The 20000-nt window shown below is 40.9% G+C and overlaps 1 protein-coding gene across 13 annotated transcripts in view; it reads right to left on the bottom strand.

Annotated features, from left to right (window-relative positions):
• Nucleotides 1–20000, bottom strand: part of inpp4b (inositol polyphosphate-4-phosphatase type II B) — a 256046-nt gene that overhangs the window by 145131 nt on the left and 90915 nt on the right. For all 13 annotated transcript variants that reach the window (XM_058386150.1, XM_058386137.1, XM_058386138.1 and 10 more), the window contains one exon: nucleotides 8457–8536. In XM_058386150.1, coding sequence (XP_058242133.1) covers nucleotides 8457–8536 — 80 coding nt within the window. The remainder of the gene's footprint in view (nucleotides 1–8456; nucleotides 8537–20000) is intronic.

Here is a 20000-nt window from a genome sequence, read left to right as displayed (position 1 = left end):
CGCGTATGGATTATTAACACATTTCAGTTCAGTTCCCATTTATCACATTCCAAAAATAATGAAAAATTTGCAGAAATTATTGTTAATTATTATTACTTGAATGCAAAAACCTGTATGCTAATCTCCGCGAGCTGTATCTGGAGTTCACTGAGAGGACACACACTGAGAATGATGAGTGGTTTTGGTTGTTCGGTGCCAAAAGAGCAGACAGCAAATCAGTAATCAGGGTGCTAGGTTTTCCCGTTCGATAAAGAGGAGGAAAGAGACGCACAAATTCGAGGTTAAACTCGGCAGGTTGGCTTGAGATTCGGTCAGATTAGCTTGGTTCGGAACATTTCTACACACAGCTCTACTCTTGCTGATTTCACACCGTTCCTTATCCTCCACTGCAGGTCAGGGAATTCCTAGAACATTTCTCATAAACGGTGCTGGACTCAGCAAATGTTCTTAAAGACTGAAGATACCTAGCAAAACTGCCTCAGAGACATTTCCCTCCATTCAGAAGATTAATATCTGTTCATTATCCGAAAAACGGTAGAACCTCAAATGCCCTCCCTTACGAATGTGTTGGAATACTGATCAGAAGGTTGTGAGTTTGAATCCCAGGTCCACCAAGTTACCACTGCTGGGCCCCTGAGCAAGGCCCTTAACCTTCAATTGCTCAGTTGTATAAAATAAGCTAAAATGTAAGTCACTCTGGATAAGGGTCTGCCAAATGCTAGAAATGTAAATGTATTAGCATACGAATGAACCGAACTGAACTGAAGTTCCACGTACATCCAGAAGCCGTTTAAAAGAGGGAAAAAAAGAGTCAACCCACGATACCAACGTTGCCTTCATCATGAGTTCAAATCTAGGTGATTTTTTGGGTGTTTTTTTGTGGACAGATTGGTGGAGTGGATGGTCTGTTCTATTTTTAGCCCAAGCTTGGTGGCACGACTTCCTGTGAGGACCCTTGACATGGAATGCTTTGCTTGGGTCAGTTCTTTGTAAGCAGCCATACAGTTTACATACGCTTAATATAGGGAATATCGGTCATATTTTTGGGAACGGACTATCTGCATTTACGTTATTTCTTTTGGGAAAATTCGTCTCACAATACAAAACTTCGCCTTACAAAGTCAGAGGTCAGACTAGTGTCTGATACAGACCACAATAAAAAAACAGCATAAAGAAATGATTGTGAGATCCGAGCGGTGTGAAGGTTGACACAGGATCCTAGATTTCTCTCAAATGGCATCAGATGCTCTGTATGACATTTCTTAAAGTGACAGCACTGATATAGAGTCCATCTTTGCTTCACGGATCCTCATAAATAATTAGCGAGACGGTGCAACTGATCCCAGGTGAGTGCTCCGAGCAGCTCGATAAGGATCTGAGTCCTTGTATTGTGCGCTTTCTTCAGATCCAGCTATATCTGGCTGATTCATCCAGCAGATGAAGCTACTGAGATTCTGTCAGAGCTTTTGGTGTAATGATTGAAGTGTGAGCTTCTACTTTACCTTATTAAAATGAATGCATGTTTCTGTTTTGTATTTCCTGACATTTAATTTGATGTTACTATACAGCATTTGGACACTGACATGATGAAATTTTGAGAGGTTCTGAAGTAAAGTGAGTCATGAATCATGTCAAATGATTCACATGAATCAGGTCAAATGATTCACACAAATCAGGCCAAATGATTCTCATGAATCAGGTCAAATGATTCACACGAATAAGGATAAATGATTCACACGAATCAGGCCAAATGATTCACATGAATCGGGTCGAATGATTCACATGAAACAGGCTGAAGGATTCACACGAATCATAAGAATCAATCAAATAAGCACTAAAGTTTTTTTTTCCCAAATGCTGCTGCAGAGGCATATAAATGAGCCATCTTGTTAGCAAGCGTAGTGTGAAAATTTCACTAAAACGCGATGTGTTTAGCAGAGTGAGTAAGCACAGAGGTGACGTTCACACAGACCGGCTTTACGGCTTGTCTTATGAGCAGTTAAACAGGAAATGTAAATTGTAAACAGAGTCTGCGTGGTTATTATTACTCTCTTAGCCACAGAAATGATCCTGCCATATGGACAGAGTAATAATATGAACCTGTGAGCTGTAGGCGGTCGACACTGTGGGCTTACCTTATGACTTGAAATGAGCATTTCATTTACTTAAACAGGTGTTCATTTAAAAATAATGAATAAATAAAAGCTCATTTCTGTGGTAAGTCATAATGCCAATCTTTACATGGCTGCACACTAACAAATAGTAGTGTGGATATTATTCATCCATCCATCCATCCATCCATCCATCCATCTATCCATCCAGTTCTCTCCATGCATCCATCCATCCATCCATCCATCCATCACCCTTAACATCCATCCACTTATTGTCCATATACAATGTGTCCACCAGGCCATCCATCTTCCTGCCCATCTCACTATCCATCCATCCATCCATCCATCCATCCATCTATCCAACTGGTTATCCATCCATCCATTCATCTGTCTATCTATCTTGCTATCCATCCATCCATCCATCCACCCACCCACCCACCCGGTGAACCATCATGCTATCCATCGATCCATCTATCCATCCACCTTTCCATCTATTCACCCATTTATCCCTCCAGGCATATGTCAATCCACCAATCCATTTATTTATTCATTCTGCCATCCATCCATCCATCCCTCCATCCATTTTCCATTCATCCATCTATGCACCTGGCCATCCATTTTGCTATCCATCCATCCATCCATCCATCCATCCATCTAAAAGACCCTGTAATTAAAATGCTGGTGCCTAAATAAATAAATAAATGAATGAATGAATAAGAACCTGAAATATGTGTCTGATGTTAGAACTACTTAGAGAAGGAGGGAAGTAAAGTTCCAGTATCTCTGGACCGAATTACAGCATCTTGCCTAAGAGTGGATGTGATTTAAACTACGACAACAAAAAGTTGCAGCAGTAGTAGTCCAGAAAAAACTGCTGCTCTTAGGTATTACATCATGATCCCTGGAGTCCAGCCTGAAACATGTGGGACGAGAATCAGCTAAAGCACCTCTGCCTTATTTTTCACCGTCTCTTAAAGCAGGTGGTAGAGATTTGGATCTAGCTCTGGATTTCACTGCAGTTCTAGTGTATATTTAAAGCCGGTGCTTCTGTATGAACGTCGTCTCTGAAGTCGATACTCGCTCTAGACTAAAGCTGATGCATTTGTACGCCGGTGCAACTCGTACGGTTTGCCGATGCTCATAAAATCCGTGTATGATTTAGGACGGAGACGGCGAATACGAGAGCGAGAGAGCGATGCTATTAGTGAAAGTACACAGCCGTGGCTTTCAAGCTTGCAGAATATTTTCTCAGACAGAAGAGCGTGACTCATTGCTAGAGAGCAGTCGTCAAATCATGCCTGTGATGGAAGGCTGCATCGATCCGAGTGCCACTGTATCTCTACTGTCTGAGCATCCAGACGTCTGTAATGCGGTCAAAAAAAAAGTACAAAGGGAAAAGCATTTCTGCATGATACGACAACAGATTTAAAGGAACTACTGCTTTCTCTGTGTTGGCCTATATTTTCGTGACATAAAGTGAAAGAGTGTGGGGGGGGGTAGAAGTAGAGAGAGGAAGAGATAGAAGGAGGAGAGAGAGACAGACAGAGAGAGGGCAAGAGATAGAAGGAGGAGATAGAAGGAGAGAAAGAGTGAGAAGGGGAGAAAGAGAACAGGGTGAGAGAGAAACAGAGAAGGGAAGTGATGAAGAAAAGGGGAGAGTGAGAGTGAGAGAGAGAGAGAGAGAGAGAGGGGGAGAGAAGGAGGAGATAGAAGGAGAGAAAGAGTGAGAAGGGGGGAGAGAGAAGGGTGTGTGTGTGTGAGAGAGAGAGAGAGAGAGAGAGAAGGAGGAGATAAAATAGATAGGAGATGAAGAGTGAGAAGGGGAGAGAGAGAAGGGGGGTGTAGAGAGAGGAGGAGATAGAAGAAGGAGATAAAATAGATAGAAGGAGACAAAGAGTGAGAAGGGGTGAGAGAGAGAGAGAGAAAGAGAGAGAGAGGGGGGATGAAACAGAATCTAGGCCAAGCAATAACTTCAGCAATTCTTCCTCCTTAAGCACATTAATGGGATTTTTATATTTCCACTACAGATATTTAATAAGAAAAAAGAAAAAAGTCACAGATGATAATACATAATGCACTAAAGCACGCTGCTCTGTATAACTTATGGCACAAGTTGATGTGAAAAAAATGATTCACATCATAAGACACGGCTATAAAACACATTCATTTCACTTCACGTGACAGATTAGCACACATTAGCGGAAGATAGAAGACTCCGCTATATTCAGGTGATCAACTCTTCAGGAATCGCTTCTTATTACACAGCTACAACTGCAGTGTTTTATATTCTTTTACATGGCAGGATGCTAGAGATAAACAGAACGGATGAGGTAGGGTTTGTCTGAAGGAAATTCGTCAGTGCTGATGATAGAGTTTTTTAAATCAAAGCCAAAACACAAACTCTGATTTAGCACCAATCACAGTCATCACCAGCAAATATGCCTTCTGGCATCCAATTGGCTTATTGGCTGCAGGCCAAAGCTGCAGTAATTTCCCAAAATCCCCTCATCACTTGATCATATGTAACACCAGTCATCAACTAAAATGCATCATTTGGTGCAAAAAAAACAAAACAAAACAACAGGATGGAGTGTACTCTGCTGCAAATGGTGGGGCAAACCACGAGTCAAGGCTCAGGAATCACACCCTTTATATAGGAGCTTGGTTATAAGCCAGGAATATGATTAACACACATACACACTTATATACAAATAGATGTCAATAGAAAAGAAATAAGGTGACAGGAGCTGGTGTTGTGTGAAACAGGGCAGGAAGCAGAGCTACTGTTGTGGTTATTTGCAACTGAATGAGTGAACTGAATTCTCAAAGAAAACACCACGTTATACCTGAAAAACATTCACCTATGCTGAAAACACAAGTTCATGTGAACATAAAGGCATAAGGTTTAAGTGTACAGGCAATTCTAGTGACTTCCAGGGACCCAGGGTGGACCCAAGGAGGACCTCATTACACTTCAATATGATGAGACAGCTATAGTGTTAAAGTGTTTGCATTGCATTCGGCCTGCTAGATCAATCTTACCAGTTAAACAAAGCTTCATTACCATACGCAGGTGATAACTGAACATCTTTAGTAAAGTGTTTGAGCAAAAATGACAAATTACCCCAAGAAATGTAATAAAAAAAATTAACATCATGTCCTCTCAAACATCAGACGCCCTTTAAAACATCAGCGACGTCCATTTTATATAATTGAGGGTTTAGGGACTTGCTCGGGAACCCAGAAGTAACAGCTTAGTGGACCTTGTATTCAAACTCACAACCTTCTGATCAGTGGGCCGGCACCTTAACCACTAAGCTACCATATCCCCATCCTCAGCTTCCACTGGTGGACTTGGTTGTGGACTCAGTTAGGAGGCATACAAAAGAGAAGGGGGGGGGGGGGGGGTTGGGGTCTAAGGTGTCTCTATGGTAGATAAAACATGATAAAGTGCCCTCAAAGGTGCCAGCACAGTGCCCTTTCAAATCCTGCCCTCAAAGGTGTCACTATGTTCAGCAACACACACTAACATACCCTCTGGGGTGCCCTTACATGTAAGAAAACTGATGACATGCCCTCTAGGCTGACCTTTAAGATTTTAACATTTTCATTTATGTGGAAATTTTCCTTTAGCAGTTTCCCTCAAAACCTCAAACAACAGTCCTGTAGCTACAGTATGTCTCTGGTTAAGTGTGGCCTCAGGACAAAAGTCCAAAATTAGTTTGATTGGATAGTAACTATTTTTTCATTCATTCATTCATTCATTCATTCATTCATTCATTCATTCGTCCGTCTGTCCATCCATCCATCTATTCATTAATTCGTCCATTCATCCATCCATCGATCCATCCATCCATCCATCCATCCATCCACCCATCCACCCACCCATCCATCCATCCATCCATCCATCCATCCATCCATCCATTTGTTTATACATCCATCCATCCAGCCATCCATCCATTCGTTCATTTGTTCATTCAATCATTGTTTTTTCCCCAGTTAGGATTCTGGTGGTTCCAGAGCTTATAGTGGGAAGACTATTTGTGAGGGAGAAACACACACACACACACCACACACACACACCAACACAGCCAAGAACAACTCAGAATTTCCAATCCTCCTATTTACCCATCAGCAGGTTTTATTCTTGGAGAAGACCAGAGAACCCAGAAGAACCCAGAAAGCTCCAAGGTGGCAACTACACCCAATAAGACACCACACCACCCACCAGCCGCACTGCCATTAGATTTCATATAATAATGACATGACTCAGACATGTTCAATTGCAAAAAAGAAAAGCAGTTTAAAGAACAAACCTGAACATGTGCTTATATTAGGAACCTGACAACTTCCACGCCAACTCAAAAATCAAACCTGACTGATACGAACAATGGAGTCAAGCTACACTTTTGCATTCCACCTCTCACTACAATTCTAACATTCAGTAGCTGTCTGTGGAAAAGAGAGTGAGTAAAACAACACCTCCACCTCTCTACTGTGAGCAATACTGAAAGTTATCTTACCCGTAGCTCCTTACATACGCTGGAACCTCGGCGTACCAATTTAATTCGATCTGGAGGCGAGTTCTTAAGGTTCTTAAAATTTGTATTGCGTTTGTATTGCAGATAATCCGTTCCAGCCGCCCCAAAAATATGACCAATATCACCAATACGAAGCGTATATATAAGCTGTATAGCTGCTTTACAAAGAGCTTACATAGACTGCTTACAGCCGCCACGCCCACGCCACGTCAACAAAAAAACTAGCGAAAAATCACCTAGCTTTTGAACACATGCTGAAGTAGTCAAACACCTTAACCACTAAGCTACTACAATCTCTGTGATCTGCTCCTTCCTTTCATCCTCTAGTTCAGAAGAAGAGATAATATGACACTACATAGCAGGTATAAGCAAAAACAAACAAACAAACAAACAGACAGTGATAAAGGAAGAAGGAAAGGAAGTATTGGTATAAATATACACACACACATCTGTTGAGTAGTCATTGCTGATCTGAACAGTGAAGGTCATGAGCGAGAAACCCGCTGAAGGCGAAACGAGATGGAGATCGAGTCCAGGATAGAGACTGAGAGTGTGAGAGAGAGTGGGAATAGCTGGGAATGGGCGGAGGAGAAGGAGACACAGAGACAGATTGGGATTGACGTTATGAGAGCAGCATCTCTCTCCATCTGGATGGATAATTGTGTTGGAGGAGACGTTCGGGCACTGAGGCCTCCTCAACATCAGAGCGGAGGAAAAATTAGTGTCAATGTTGAAATCTCACGTTAGCCCTATCTGTGAGTGTGTGTTTGAGCCAGTTTCCACTTCCTGGAAAGGTGTTATTCTGAGGGATTTCATTTCCATATCTAAGATAGCCTTCGAGAAATGCCCTCTATCTATCGGTGGGTATGTATGGGATCTGTATACAATGCATTTGCGCGTGTATTATCTTTAGCGGGCTCAAAAGCTCAATGTTATTTTCAGTCTACATTTGAAATTCAAGGACGAAAATATATACCGGAGCAGTGAGAAGAGCGTGACGTTTTTGCAGACGCTCGATAAAGGAAAAATAGTAGAAACTGGTTTATATTATTTTTTTATAGGTGCAATTTTCTTGTGATAATAAAAGTGCTTCTAAAAATATAATTAACACTTGACTGTTAATAACAGACCTTTTCTTCCGCACTGCAAATTAGCTCCCTTAGCATCAAGTCTGCTTATTTTTCCTTAACAGGCAATACAAGAAGCGTTTAATTTATCACTGTTGTCATAGTTTAGCTCATTTATTTTTTCAGAGCTTACTGTATTGTATCAGGGGTTTTTTTTTTCCTTTAATTTGATTGCCTTTGCTCTTAGCATCTGCTCATTTCCTCTTAGCATCAGGTGCATTGAAGTTTTTATCTCCCTCTCTTCCTCAGCATTCCCTAATTGACTGAGTCAATTTTGACACGTGGCTGATGCTCTCTCTCTCTCTCTCTCTCTCTCTCTCTCTCTCTCTCTTCAGCTGTCTACTCAGGTGCGTCTGCATGGTGACAGAATAACTCGACACGCAAACAAGGAGCATGTCGCCGGGTCTCTGAAGGAACTTCAGTCATCATTGTTTGCTTTGATCAGAAGCGCTCGGTTGACAAGCAACGCCTCGGGGGATCTCTCACTGTACCAAGCCAAAGTGCACTGTACCTAAGCGATGAAAGAGGAGCGGGAACGCAGCCTGAAACACGCTGCGGGAAGAATTCTTGGAGTGCAAGCTAGAAAGATCCATGCCTAGCTTGCGTAAAATTCATTTGAGACCCGTTTAATCTTTGAGACCGCGACAGTAAAATAAACGCAAGCTGCTTGGACTCACCTTAGGCTGAGAGAAAGCTGCTGGTCCTTTGACTTGATTAGGTCAGCTACGGAGAAGCTAGCACTGCCCAGGAAACTGCTCTGTGGAACACGAACACACAAGAAGACAAAAGAATCAGGCTTAAATACCAAACCACAGAATATACAAAGTGCATTATGCAAATGGAAGGCATTCTACAAATATCCTAAAAAGCACATGGACTTATGCAAACTGTGCATTTTGATTAACCTAATAATAAAAAAACAAAAAGGCAGCATCAGTGAGTCTGAAGCACATTTTAACCCTGCTTGCAAAAAAAAAACACCCTCACATTGTCCTCGGAGCTGAGTGAAAGCGGAAGTGCTGGTGTGCATGAGGTATTGTTTAGAGCAGACGTACTACAGCAGATGTTAATGCACCCTCCATGGGGAGCCAATAGCATGTAATGTTCAGTTGCACTAAAGAGCTGCATGTCAGTTGGTCATTTGGATGCATGCATCTTCTGTAGGGAGATGGAAATGAGGATACCCGCTCACGTTTAAGGACATTCCCGATCAAGTCGACATACTTGACTCTTATCTAGACTTACTGTTAGGGAGCACCCGCTCCAACCCACCCTGCTCCAGGGGCGCTGTACCCTGTGCTGACCCTGCGCTCTGACCCTAACCCCCAAGGATGGGATATGTGAAGAAAGAATTTCACTGTGCATCAATGTATATGTGACAAAGACAAGGTATTCAAAAGTCAGCTCATCCCGCAGAAAATATATAAAGTATAGCACAAACCCTAGTGTGGTAAAGACATTTACACTGTTTATGATTAAACATGCAGTGGAGTTGAATTTAGGTGCACAGTGGCTTGGTGGTTAGCATGTCTCCCTCACACCTCCAGGGTTTGATTCCTGTCTCCAATGTGTGTGTGTATGTGTGTGTGTATGTGTGTGTGTGTGGAGTTTGCATGTTCTCCCTGTGCCTCTGGGGTTTTATCTGGGTAGTCTGGTTTCCTCCCCCAGTCCAAAGACATTTGTTGTGGGCTGAATGGAATCTCTAAATTGTCTGGTGTTAGTGTGTGTGTGTGTGTGACCTGTGATAGAGTCTCCTGGGACATATTCCAGGTTCCCTGCAACCCAGTAAGATAAGAGGTGTAGAGAATGGATGGCGAGATTTGATTTTCACATGAATAACTATAGTAATAAATTAGTCATGAAGTGAATACGACAACCATGTTCCTGTGGAAAAACTCCATTTTGTTTAGTCTTGTGGTCATATGGTCAGCGTTACTGTACGGATGTGGAGCTGATCGACATTATTTATGTGAGATTTAACTCACCTGGAGCCCTTTGACTTAAAATAGCTTCATAAATTGCATGAAAATATAATGTATAAAATCTTTTCTGTACTTTCTGCTAAAATGTGTATTAATAAGAGTAACTTGGAACCTATTACTATATGAGTAATAACAGTCATTAATGCAGTTTATGGTCGACTTCCTTCTGTATAAAATCTACTGGATCCTGTAGATTTGGTGCTGCTGTAATCATAAACACTGTCCTGAGCTCATCCCAGGACTCGTATTCACTCGCTTTTACTCTCTACTCTCTCTGTATCCGTGTTATGATTAATAATCACCCAGAGGAGAACGAGTTCCTGTTTTAAACCTAGTTCCCCTCATTTATGAGCCTCATTCATCAAGCTGGATACAAACAGGTTCATGTGTAAATAAAATGTACCAAGTCTAACGTTTAGGAATATCCAATAAATTTGGAAAAATTTTCATATTCTTACTTGTCCCCCTGAATGTACGCAAATTTACACGTATGAAGACTTACTCATGTAAACATTTAAGAGCTTTATTTATCAAGATTGACACTCATGTAAACATTTAAGAGCTTTATTTATCAAGATTGACACTCATGTAAACATTTAAGAGCTTTATTTATCAAGATTGACACCTAAATCATCAAAACCAAGAAGTCTGGGGTTGAGATAAGTCCAAAAACATTTGGAAAAATGTTCGTATTCTAACTCATGCAAATTTCGCCAAGATTGCTGCATTGTTACACATCCGGAAGACACAGGTAAACATTAAATTGCTTATTTTTATTACTTTTGTGCCATTTAATACGTATTAAAAAACTTAAAAATAAAAAAAAATAAAGGAAGTGAGCTAACATAATCCCCTTTAAATTAAGACAAAAAAAAAAAGAATCAATTAATTAACAAAAGCTGTTGTTCTTCTTTTGGCTTTTCCCTTCAGGGGTCACCACAGCTAATCATCTCTCTCCACCTATCCCTATCTTCAACACTTGCACCCACTAGCTTCATATCCTCATTTATTACATCCATATACCTCCTCTTTGGCCTTCCTCTTTGCCTCCTGCCTGGCAGCTCCATGTCCAACATTCTCCTACCAATATACTCACTCTCCCTCCAAACCATCTTATTCTAGCGTCCCTAACTTCATCCCCCAAAACTTGGGACCGGCACAGAAGTCACTGGACTGTGACCCCCATGGCTAGATTAAAAGCCATTGCTGTTATTAATTATTAATAATAATAATATATGTTATCAAATATTTTCCTGGCACAGAAGTGAGTCAAAATGACTTCCACTTCTATTTTTTACCCTGGTCAATTGTTTCATGTTCACAGCTGACCTTTTATGGAGTTTTGTGGGCAGAACAACATGCAAATCAGCTGTGTTGTGGTAAGCGCTCAGTAATGTACGCATGATTCGTGACATTCATAAACACACACACACACACATACACACATACACACACACACATACACACACACGCAAGTATGAAGAACATTAGAACATAGAATTGTATTGCAAGTGTGTGTTGGTTTATATAAACAATTACACACAACAGATTGATGAATGAGGCTTGATCTAGGGATCTAAATGTACATCTTTCTCTAAGGCTTGTCTATTGATTTATAGTAATAATAATAATAATTTATTATTATTATTATTATTATTATTATTATTATTATTATTATTATTATTATTATCATTTAATTGCTATTATTATTGATAATTATTATTAATTAATAAAAATAAAAATAATAATTATTAATCAAAGAATGACATCAAACTCTTTTTACTCACGTTTAATGTGACAATTGTTTGTTATCGCTATAAAGAGCAGCTCCCTCATCAGCCTCTTGATTTGTATCTCACTTAAAGATAATTAGATAAGAAATAAAAATAAAAATACCCCCCCACCCCACCACCCACACACACACAGACACATAGTCCCTGTGTAGGCTGTTACCATAGAAACATTAATATAATAGAATGAGGAGTAAAATACGCCTGTGGTTTGATGTCTATTGCTCGAAAAAAGGAAAATGAAAATAAATCAACTCCTTCATATCAGGTGGAATCAACGACTCAACTAGTTTCCAGGTGGAAAAGAGGAAGGGGCAGGACATGTGCCATAGAGGTGCTATGCACTGGAGTCCACCTGGGTGATAAAAAAGGTGGAGGCAGTTTTACATCACAAACAGGGGTCAGTGCCTCTGTCCCCATTCTCTGCCTCTTTCTGCACCAGGACTTCCTTATGATGTCTGTCACTGCTACAGAGGCTCATGCAAAAGCAGCTGATTAATCACTATAGCTCTCTGCATGGACAATACCTGCTAGCTGGGGTGTGTGTGTGTGTGTGTGTGTGTGCGCGTTAAGGGGTGTCAGAGCACACAAAGTAGGCCATGGTGAAAACTGAATAAGCCAGGAACATCAATAAATAATACACACATGCACACACACAAGCTCACGCACACATACACACACATACACACACACGTAATAGAAATAGCACAGAAGAACAGAAAGGGAAAAAGCATATAGAATAGAGAGAAAAAGACCACATAACACAGTGAGAGAGAGGGAGAGAGAGAGAAAGAGAGAGAGAGAGAGAGAGAGAGAGAAATACATACACATTACCTTTCAGCTAAGCTTTGCTGTGTCCATCAAGACAAGGACTCAACCCAACTCATCCTGAACAGCTAATTATCCCTCCCTCCCTCCCTCCCACACAGACACACACACACACACACACACACACACTCGTCTTACTATCCTTAAGACAGAGGCACTTACCTAATGCTACACCTTAATCTAACCCTAAACAGAACTCTATTTTGGCTTGAATTATTTTTGAACTTCCATGTAAAAGCCAGCCGAATGTCTCTCGAAAGTCAATATATTTATATCCTCATGAGGACATCGGCTGCTATAATAAACGCACCGTCAAACTGCAACAAATATTTCAACAAACGATATAAACAGTGATAATCCATAATCCATGTATCCATCCATCCATCCATCCATCCAGCCCACCGCTTATCCTACTGGGATACCTGGGAACCTGTAGTCTATCCCTTGACTCTCAGGGCACCAGCCAGTATACAACATACACAGTCTATCACACACCCACATACACACACACCAGAGCTGCTAATCAACCTGTTTTTAGACTGGAGGAGGAAACCGGAAAACACCTAGAAGAAACCCCTATGGCGGGAATCGAAAAAGAAAGAAGAAAAAAACAAATAGCCTTTATTTGTCACATATACATTATAGTGAAATTCTTTCTTCGCATATCCCAGCCTTGGAGGTTGGGGTCAGAGTGCAGGGTCAGCCATGATACAGCACAGAGGGTTAAGGGCCTTGCTCAAGGGCCCAACAGTGGCAACTTGGCAGTGCTGGGGCTTGAACCCCTGATCTTCCGGTCAAAGAATCAGGAACTGAACCCTAATCATCACCCAGTGATCGTAAGGTTTGTGATAAGATTTGAAGATTTAAGTCTACATTTAATCAACAGCAACAACACCACAACACCACACCCACACACCCCCTGTGATATTTCCTCCTTAATGAATTAAAGCTCCGCAGACTGAATTTCTTGCAGCATGTACAACCTGCGAGGCATTCTCTCTCTCTCTCTCTCTCTCTCTCTCTCTCTCTCTCTCTCTCTCTCTGTTCCTGACTCATGTGAAGTGAACTGCAGCTTTGTGTTCTTTGACTGTTTTTTCCCCTTAATGCAGCATGAAACACAATGCCACTCTGCTCAGAGGCTTAATGCGAGCCATGATATAAATTTGTATATCAGTTACGCTTACAATGATGAAATATTCAAAATAGGCATGAATCATCTATTTGGGCCCAGTTTCCATAGCGATACTGATTCCCATTTTTTAAAGATTAACTGCATATCACCCGCTGGCTCTTCTTCTTCTTCTTCTTCTTTTTTTCCCTCCTCCCTCGGTTCATTCAAATGGTATTTCGGCCCTTAGACGAGGCTAATCCGTGCAAAACGGATTGATTTATCGATCGAGGTTAAGAGATAGGAGATGAGGTGCCTATGTCAGCAAACGCTGAGCTAAATAGCTGTATGTTAATGATTCAGACTTGTACAAACTCCAGATATTTTTTCGCCCCTCCCATGCGCTTCTGCTTGTGCTTTGAAAGAGGATTTTGTGCATGTATTTTGGGAATGTATTACCCAATGCATACTGTGCAAAAAGGAAAGTTAAGCTGAAAGGAAGCGCACACACACACACACACACACACACGATCGCACAGAATTGATCAAATGCCATGCATCACCATGTAGCAATTACTTTCAAGGTCAAAGGTCATGCCGTTGAGACCCTTTCGGTCATCTCGGTACTTGTTCCCTGCCTGCATGTGCCGTCCACGTACATTTCCAACAAGACACAGGAAAGTTTAGAGGAACTGAGAAGAATGTGACTCTTCTGAATGAGAACTGCACAGTTCCTGGAAGAGCCTCCATTTTGCATGAAGCCTGACCTTGTTAAATAACAGAAGTGACAAGCGGCGTGACGGTTACAGCGCTTCAACGAGGAAGACCGAATTCTGATGTTTGTGTAGCTAACAGGATGTTCGTATGATAATGAGCGGAGCTGGAAAAGAACGGAAGGTTCCTGCTTCACAGCTTCGGTCTCTGGTTCCATCGATCCTGACCTGGGGTTGATCTCCGGGGTGCAGTTTCGCATTGTTCACCCCACGTCTGTCTGGGTTTCTGATCAAAACATTTCTACTGGTGTCTCTAAAACCATGCAGCATGTGGGCAGTAGGGTAGAGGTCTTCCTGCTCACTTAGCACGCTCTCACACATACTCTCTCACACAAACACTTCTGTATACTTTGCACACAGACAACCAAACACTTCTGTACGATGTCTCTTGAGACCGAGTCCACATTAACACAGTGTTTTTTTTTGTTTTTTGTTTTTTAACACTTTAGCCTTGTTTGCATTTCCTAAAAGTGCACTAGAGGCTCGTCCCATGAACGGACACAAGCATTTATATCTATGTAAGAGAAAACGGCCATGCAGTAAACAGAAAAACCTTGCAACTGTACAGATCATGTGACCATCTGAAAGCTTCAGAAAGAAAGGTCTGTTATTACGCCGCTCAAAAGCTCCTGCACTGGACTATATACAGCTATAGAAGGGAAATGATTTATAATCACACTCTCTGGTGTCACTCAGATGAGCTTCCCTTTTGAGTCCGGTTCCTCTCAAGGTTTCTTCCTCATATCGTCTCAGAGAGTTTTTTCCTCGCCACCGTCACCGCTGACTTCCTCATTAGGAGTAAATTTATATTTAAAATTTATCCTGAATTTTATTTTTTTTTTTCTGAAAAGCTGCTTTGCGATCAAATTTCCATGTTAAAAGCTCTATACAAATAAAACTGAAGTGAATTTAACAGTCAAATAACATTAGTGAAAATCTACCTGCCTTCATTACAAAAATGTTTAAATTTATTTATTTATTTATTTAATTATTTTTTTTTATTTATTTCTGTATTTATTTATTTTTATTTTATTTTTATTTATTTCTGTATTTATTTATTTTTTATTTATTTATTTATATTTTATTTTATTTTATTTTTTTTACATTGATCCATGTTCAAGATGATTCAGGATTTTTTTAGGGATGCGTTTCTCAGTCATTCGTGTACCGTAGTGCATTAGTTATCACCACAACATCTCAAGCCACACTGATTCTGTGAGCTCCCTCAAAACACAACCCCACGCCTCCTGTTCCACTTGTTTACAGAGCGCCTATGGATTTTTTTTTTCCCCCATCACACCATTCGAATGTCACACTTCCATTTTTTTTATAGTGAAAATGTGTCATATTATAAACCTGTGTGATGATTGTGTAGTGTTGTTGCGAGGAGAGTGAGATACTTGTTACAAAGACAAGTAGTAAACACTGGTGCAACAGTAATGTCAGGATGTGGTAGCTTAGTGGTTAAGGTGTTGGGCTACTGATTATGGAAGGTTGTGTGTTTGCATCCCTGTGTTTGTATCCACCAAGCTGATGAAGCCAAGCTGAAATGTCAAAATTTCATTCACCATGAGCTGTTGCTCTACTGCCCTAATTGCACCATTGATAGACTTTACGAATATAAAGTCAGCTTTGAAGTGGACTGTAGAGAAGGTTCCATGAGCTAGGTAAAATAATATAAGAGTTAAGTCCTATCGCTGTTCACCAACACGATCTGCAAGCAAACATCATGGCAACCCCGGTGGCTTTCATTGGTTTGACCTCTCAAGAGCTATGTGTGAGAAAGGCCATCCTTCAAGCCGCACATCTCTTCTACCACACGTGCTCTTAAGAGGCTGTGGAAAAAAAAAAAAACAGGGGGTGTCTAAAACCAGCCTCATGTCTCGGTTCTAAAAACACAACTTTCTCTCTATCTCTTTCGGTCTGACTCTCTCACACACACACAGAGGAACTCGTGTAGCTTTATCAGATTAACAAAAAAAAGGCATCCGGTTCCTGTCCGCTGACCTGAACCTCTCCATCACTTCCTTCCATCGCTTCTCTGCGCTATATTCTCGGGTTATCGTATATCCAAACACACCCACACATACACATACAGAGATAACACATACATGCACACGCTCTTCAGGCAGGTACCTGCTATTCAGTGAGCTTATCATACTGAAGTTTGTGGTTTGCAGAAGAGGAACATCATCAAGCACTTCAGGTTATTTCCACACCGCTCTACACAGAAGCACTGAAACAGGCTGACTAGGTACCAGCACAAATTTCCTCATCAGCATGACTTCTGAGTTTTAGACACACTTTTTTTGATGGAAGGCACGATAATAGTGTTACAACAAACATTACACCCATGCACCATGCGCAAGATCTCCATCCAGAAATGTTGTTGTAGTTGAAATTCGATAGAAGATTTGCAATACTTTGAATGTCACGTCTCATAAGTTAAGATAAGAAAGAAAGAAGAAAAATAAATTAGACCTCACTGTCAGAGCTTGTAATACAAACATATAGAACATATTCATTCATTTTTACTATACAAAGCATAAATTAAGCTACAGGGAATGAAGATCCTCTTAACCTCAGACACAATACTATCACTAACATATCAATATTACGGCTATAATCCTGTGGCTCAGGGATTTCAATCTGGCTATCTTAGGATTATAAACGCAGGCATTTGGGTTATGCTGTGAGCCGTCTCTGCAGGCCCGTCCTCACTATAACCTCAGATCGCTGTTCTTAGCTGAAGGTGTAAAACCCGATGCGGCCTTCTGCTTCTGTAACCTTCAAGGATTGAGACGTTGTGTGTTCTGAGATGCTTTTCTGCTCGCATTTAGAACTGTTGCATAGCTGAATGCTTTTTCTACCATTCTAGAGTCAATGAGCTGTGTGTAAAAAGCCCAGATCTTTACACAGTCATGCCAACGATGAAAGGCACTAGGACTTGGATCACATTTTTCGCCTCAAAGACTGATGTTTGATGTGAAAACTTTATGCATTGCACTGCTACCACATGACTGGCTAATTAGACAACTGTTGTTGGGCCGCATGTTTTGATTTGACACTGGATACCCTTCCTGACGCAACCCTCCCATTTTATCCGAGCTTGGGATCAGCACTGAGAGTTAACTCCTCAATGGCTGGGTTAGCTCCCTGCCCCGGAATTGAACCCGGGACAGACCCTGTTGCTGGACCACCAGGAAGGTCAACTGGCTGATGTTCCTAATAAAGTGGCCTTGTGGGTGTTCAGATAGGTAAGAAATGTAATGATTGTTTCAGGTGAAAATGTTGAATGTAGTATGAAGTATTATGGCCTTAAATATTATATAGTGCACACACACTTATTACCATAATGTAGTCTCTCTCTCTCTCTCTCTCTCTCTCTCTCTCTCTAAAATCATATATATATATATCAGAGTATTTTTAATTTGCACCTCAGGATGTAAGCACACAGCCTTAACTATTCCCTCCGTCACACTCCAGAGGTCAGGAACACAAGCCTCTGAGACGTGAGGCGGTGAAAGCCGACGGGGAACCGTCTCAGCCCTGAATGATGAAACCCAAGAGAAAGGCAGCATGAGACATTCTCGCTTGCAGACAAACAACTGGAAGTAATGGGAGAAAGAGGCAGAAAAACGAAGGGAGACAAACGAGGCCTTCCACGCGTGCACAAGGATTGATTGTGAATGTCTGGCTACACTCATTCACTTTCTCATTTACTCGCTCGCGAACCTTTATTCTCTTCTTTCCTACACAGGTCAGACAGGGGTTTGATCTACGCCCTCCTTTACACCACTAGACGCCCAGACATCGCTTCTGAGAAGCAACCATGCTCTTTCTCATGAGGAGCACACACACACACACACACACACACACACAAACTCAACCATAAAAGGACACTCAAGACCCACACTGATGCACACATTAAGCTACTTCACATAAAATCAATGTTGGGCTGAATCCCAAATGACATCCTGTTCACTATATATGTGCACTGCGTAGAGTATCACATACACAATGCATAGTGTAGAGCTGAACAGAGCAGAGAAAATACAGTGGACCATACAGCGTGTTCTTTTTCAGGTCGTGCCTTTCAGATAAATGACCTGTGTGAACTCTTAGGTGGACAAATATTTCTTGAGAAGAAGAATAAGACTTTTATAAACAACGTCTAGACCTTTAGCTTTAAAAACAAGTGCAACCAAAAACGTGTGCTGAAGAAGCAGATGATGCTCTCATCATGAGTTTTTCTATCAAGTTTAAAATATTGCAGATGTATTGCTATAATGAAATATTATATTATAAATTTTAATGAGCATTAAGCCATATATATATATATATATATATATATATATATATATATATATATATATATATATATATATATATATATATATATATATATATATATGGCTTCATGCTCATTAAAATTTATAATATAATATTTCATTTGTTCTAGGTACTAATAGTTAACTGTGTGTGTGGGGGGGGGTATAATCCATTTAGTCATGCTTTTAATGTCTCTTTACATTTATAAATGAATGGGAAAAATTTGGCTTATTTCATACACTCTCTAAACAACAACTACTACTACAGGCCTATAGATTGAAGGACAAGCTGACCAAGCATTCATCTGCTAGTTTTATCTCTCACTGCACTATAATTCCGAACTTTATTCATATAACATGAGTGAAAATTGCCCCGAGATCACCATCCTTTAATTCTCCATGACAGACCAGAGTTAGAAAATCTGTGGACTAAGATCAATAGAGAAATATACCAATCAGCTGTAACATTATGACCACTGCCAGGTGAAGTGAATAACACTGATGATCTCCTCATCATGGCCCCTGTTAGTGGGTGGGATATATTAGGCAGCAAGTGAACATTTTGTCCTCAAAGTTGAGCGAGTTTGACTGAAGGGCCGAATTGTAATGGCTAGACCACTGGATCAGAGCATCTCCAAAACTGCAGCTCTTGTGGAGTGTCCCTGGTCTGCAGTGGTCAGTATCTATCAAAAGTGGTCCAGGGAAGGAACGGTGGTGAACCGGTGACAGGGTCATGGGCGGCCAAGGCTCATTGATGGACGTGGCAAGCGAAGGCACGATCCATCAAACGAGCTACTGTTGCTCAAGAAGCTAATGCTGGTTCTGATAGAAAGGTGTCAGAATGCACAGTGCATGGGTCAGGGCTGTTTTGACAGCAAAAAGGGGAGGACCAACACAATATTAGGCAGGTGGTCATAATGTTATGCCTGATCGGTGTATTTGTGTAGTTCGTTTCAGTAGTAGTATATACAAGCCTCAAAATGCATTGTCATAACATGGCTTCTGATTAGAAGTTACATCTGAGGTCTGAATACAGGTCTGTTCTTACATCAGCACTGTGTAGGTTACTCTGAGCATTAAAATAAACCCTGACTAAATAGAGCTACTAGAATGAGTCAGGAAGCTCCACTTCACCACGTTTATATTCCTTTTATTGTTACTGAATGAGATGAAATTTTCAGAAATGGCACCAATAAAACTAGGTTGGTTTGCTTTAGCACTCACACGCAAACACACCACACTGTAGATATTTCAGTTTCTGTATTAGCAGAAACCCAGATACGTATGTACAAATGCCGTCCACTTCAGATACACACTCATGAACACACACACACCGTCAAGGAAAGAAGCAGGAGCAGAAACAAACACAGCTGAAAAATATGAAAGTAAGAGCATACGTGCGAGTGCTG

This window comes from Hemibagrus wyckioides, linkage group LG03, assembly GCF_019097595.1.
Source record: "Hemibagrus wyckioides isolate EC202008001 linkage group LG03, SWU_Hwy_1.0, whole genome shotgun sequence".
In the NCBI taxonomy this organism is placed as follows: Eukaryota; Metazoa; Chordata; class Actinopteri; order Siluriformes; family Bagridae; genus Hemibagrus; species Hemibagrus wyckioides.
The sequence above is the reverse complement of the archived record's forward strand: the minus strand, read 5'-3'. Positions and strand labels throughout refer to the sequence as shown.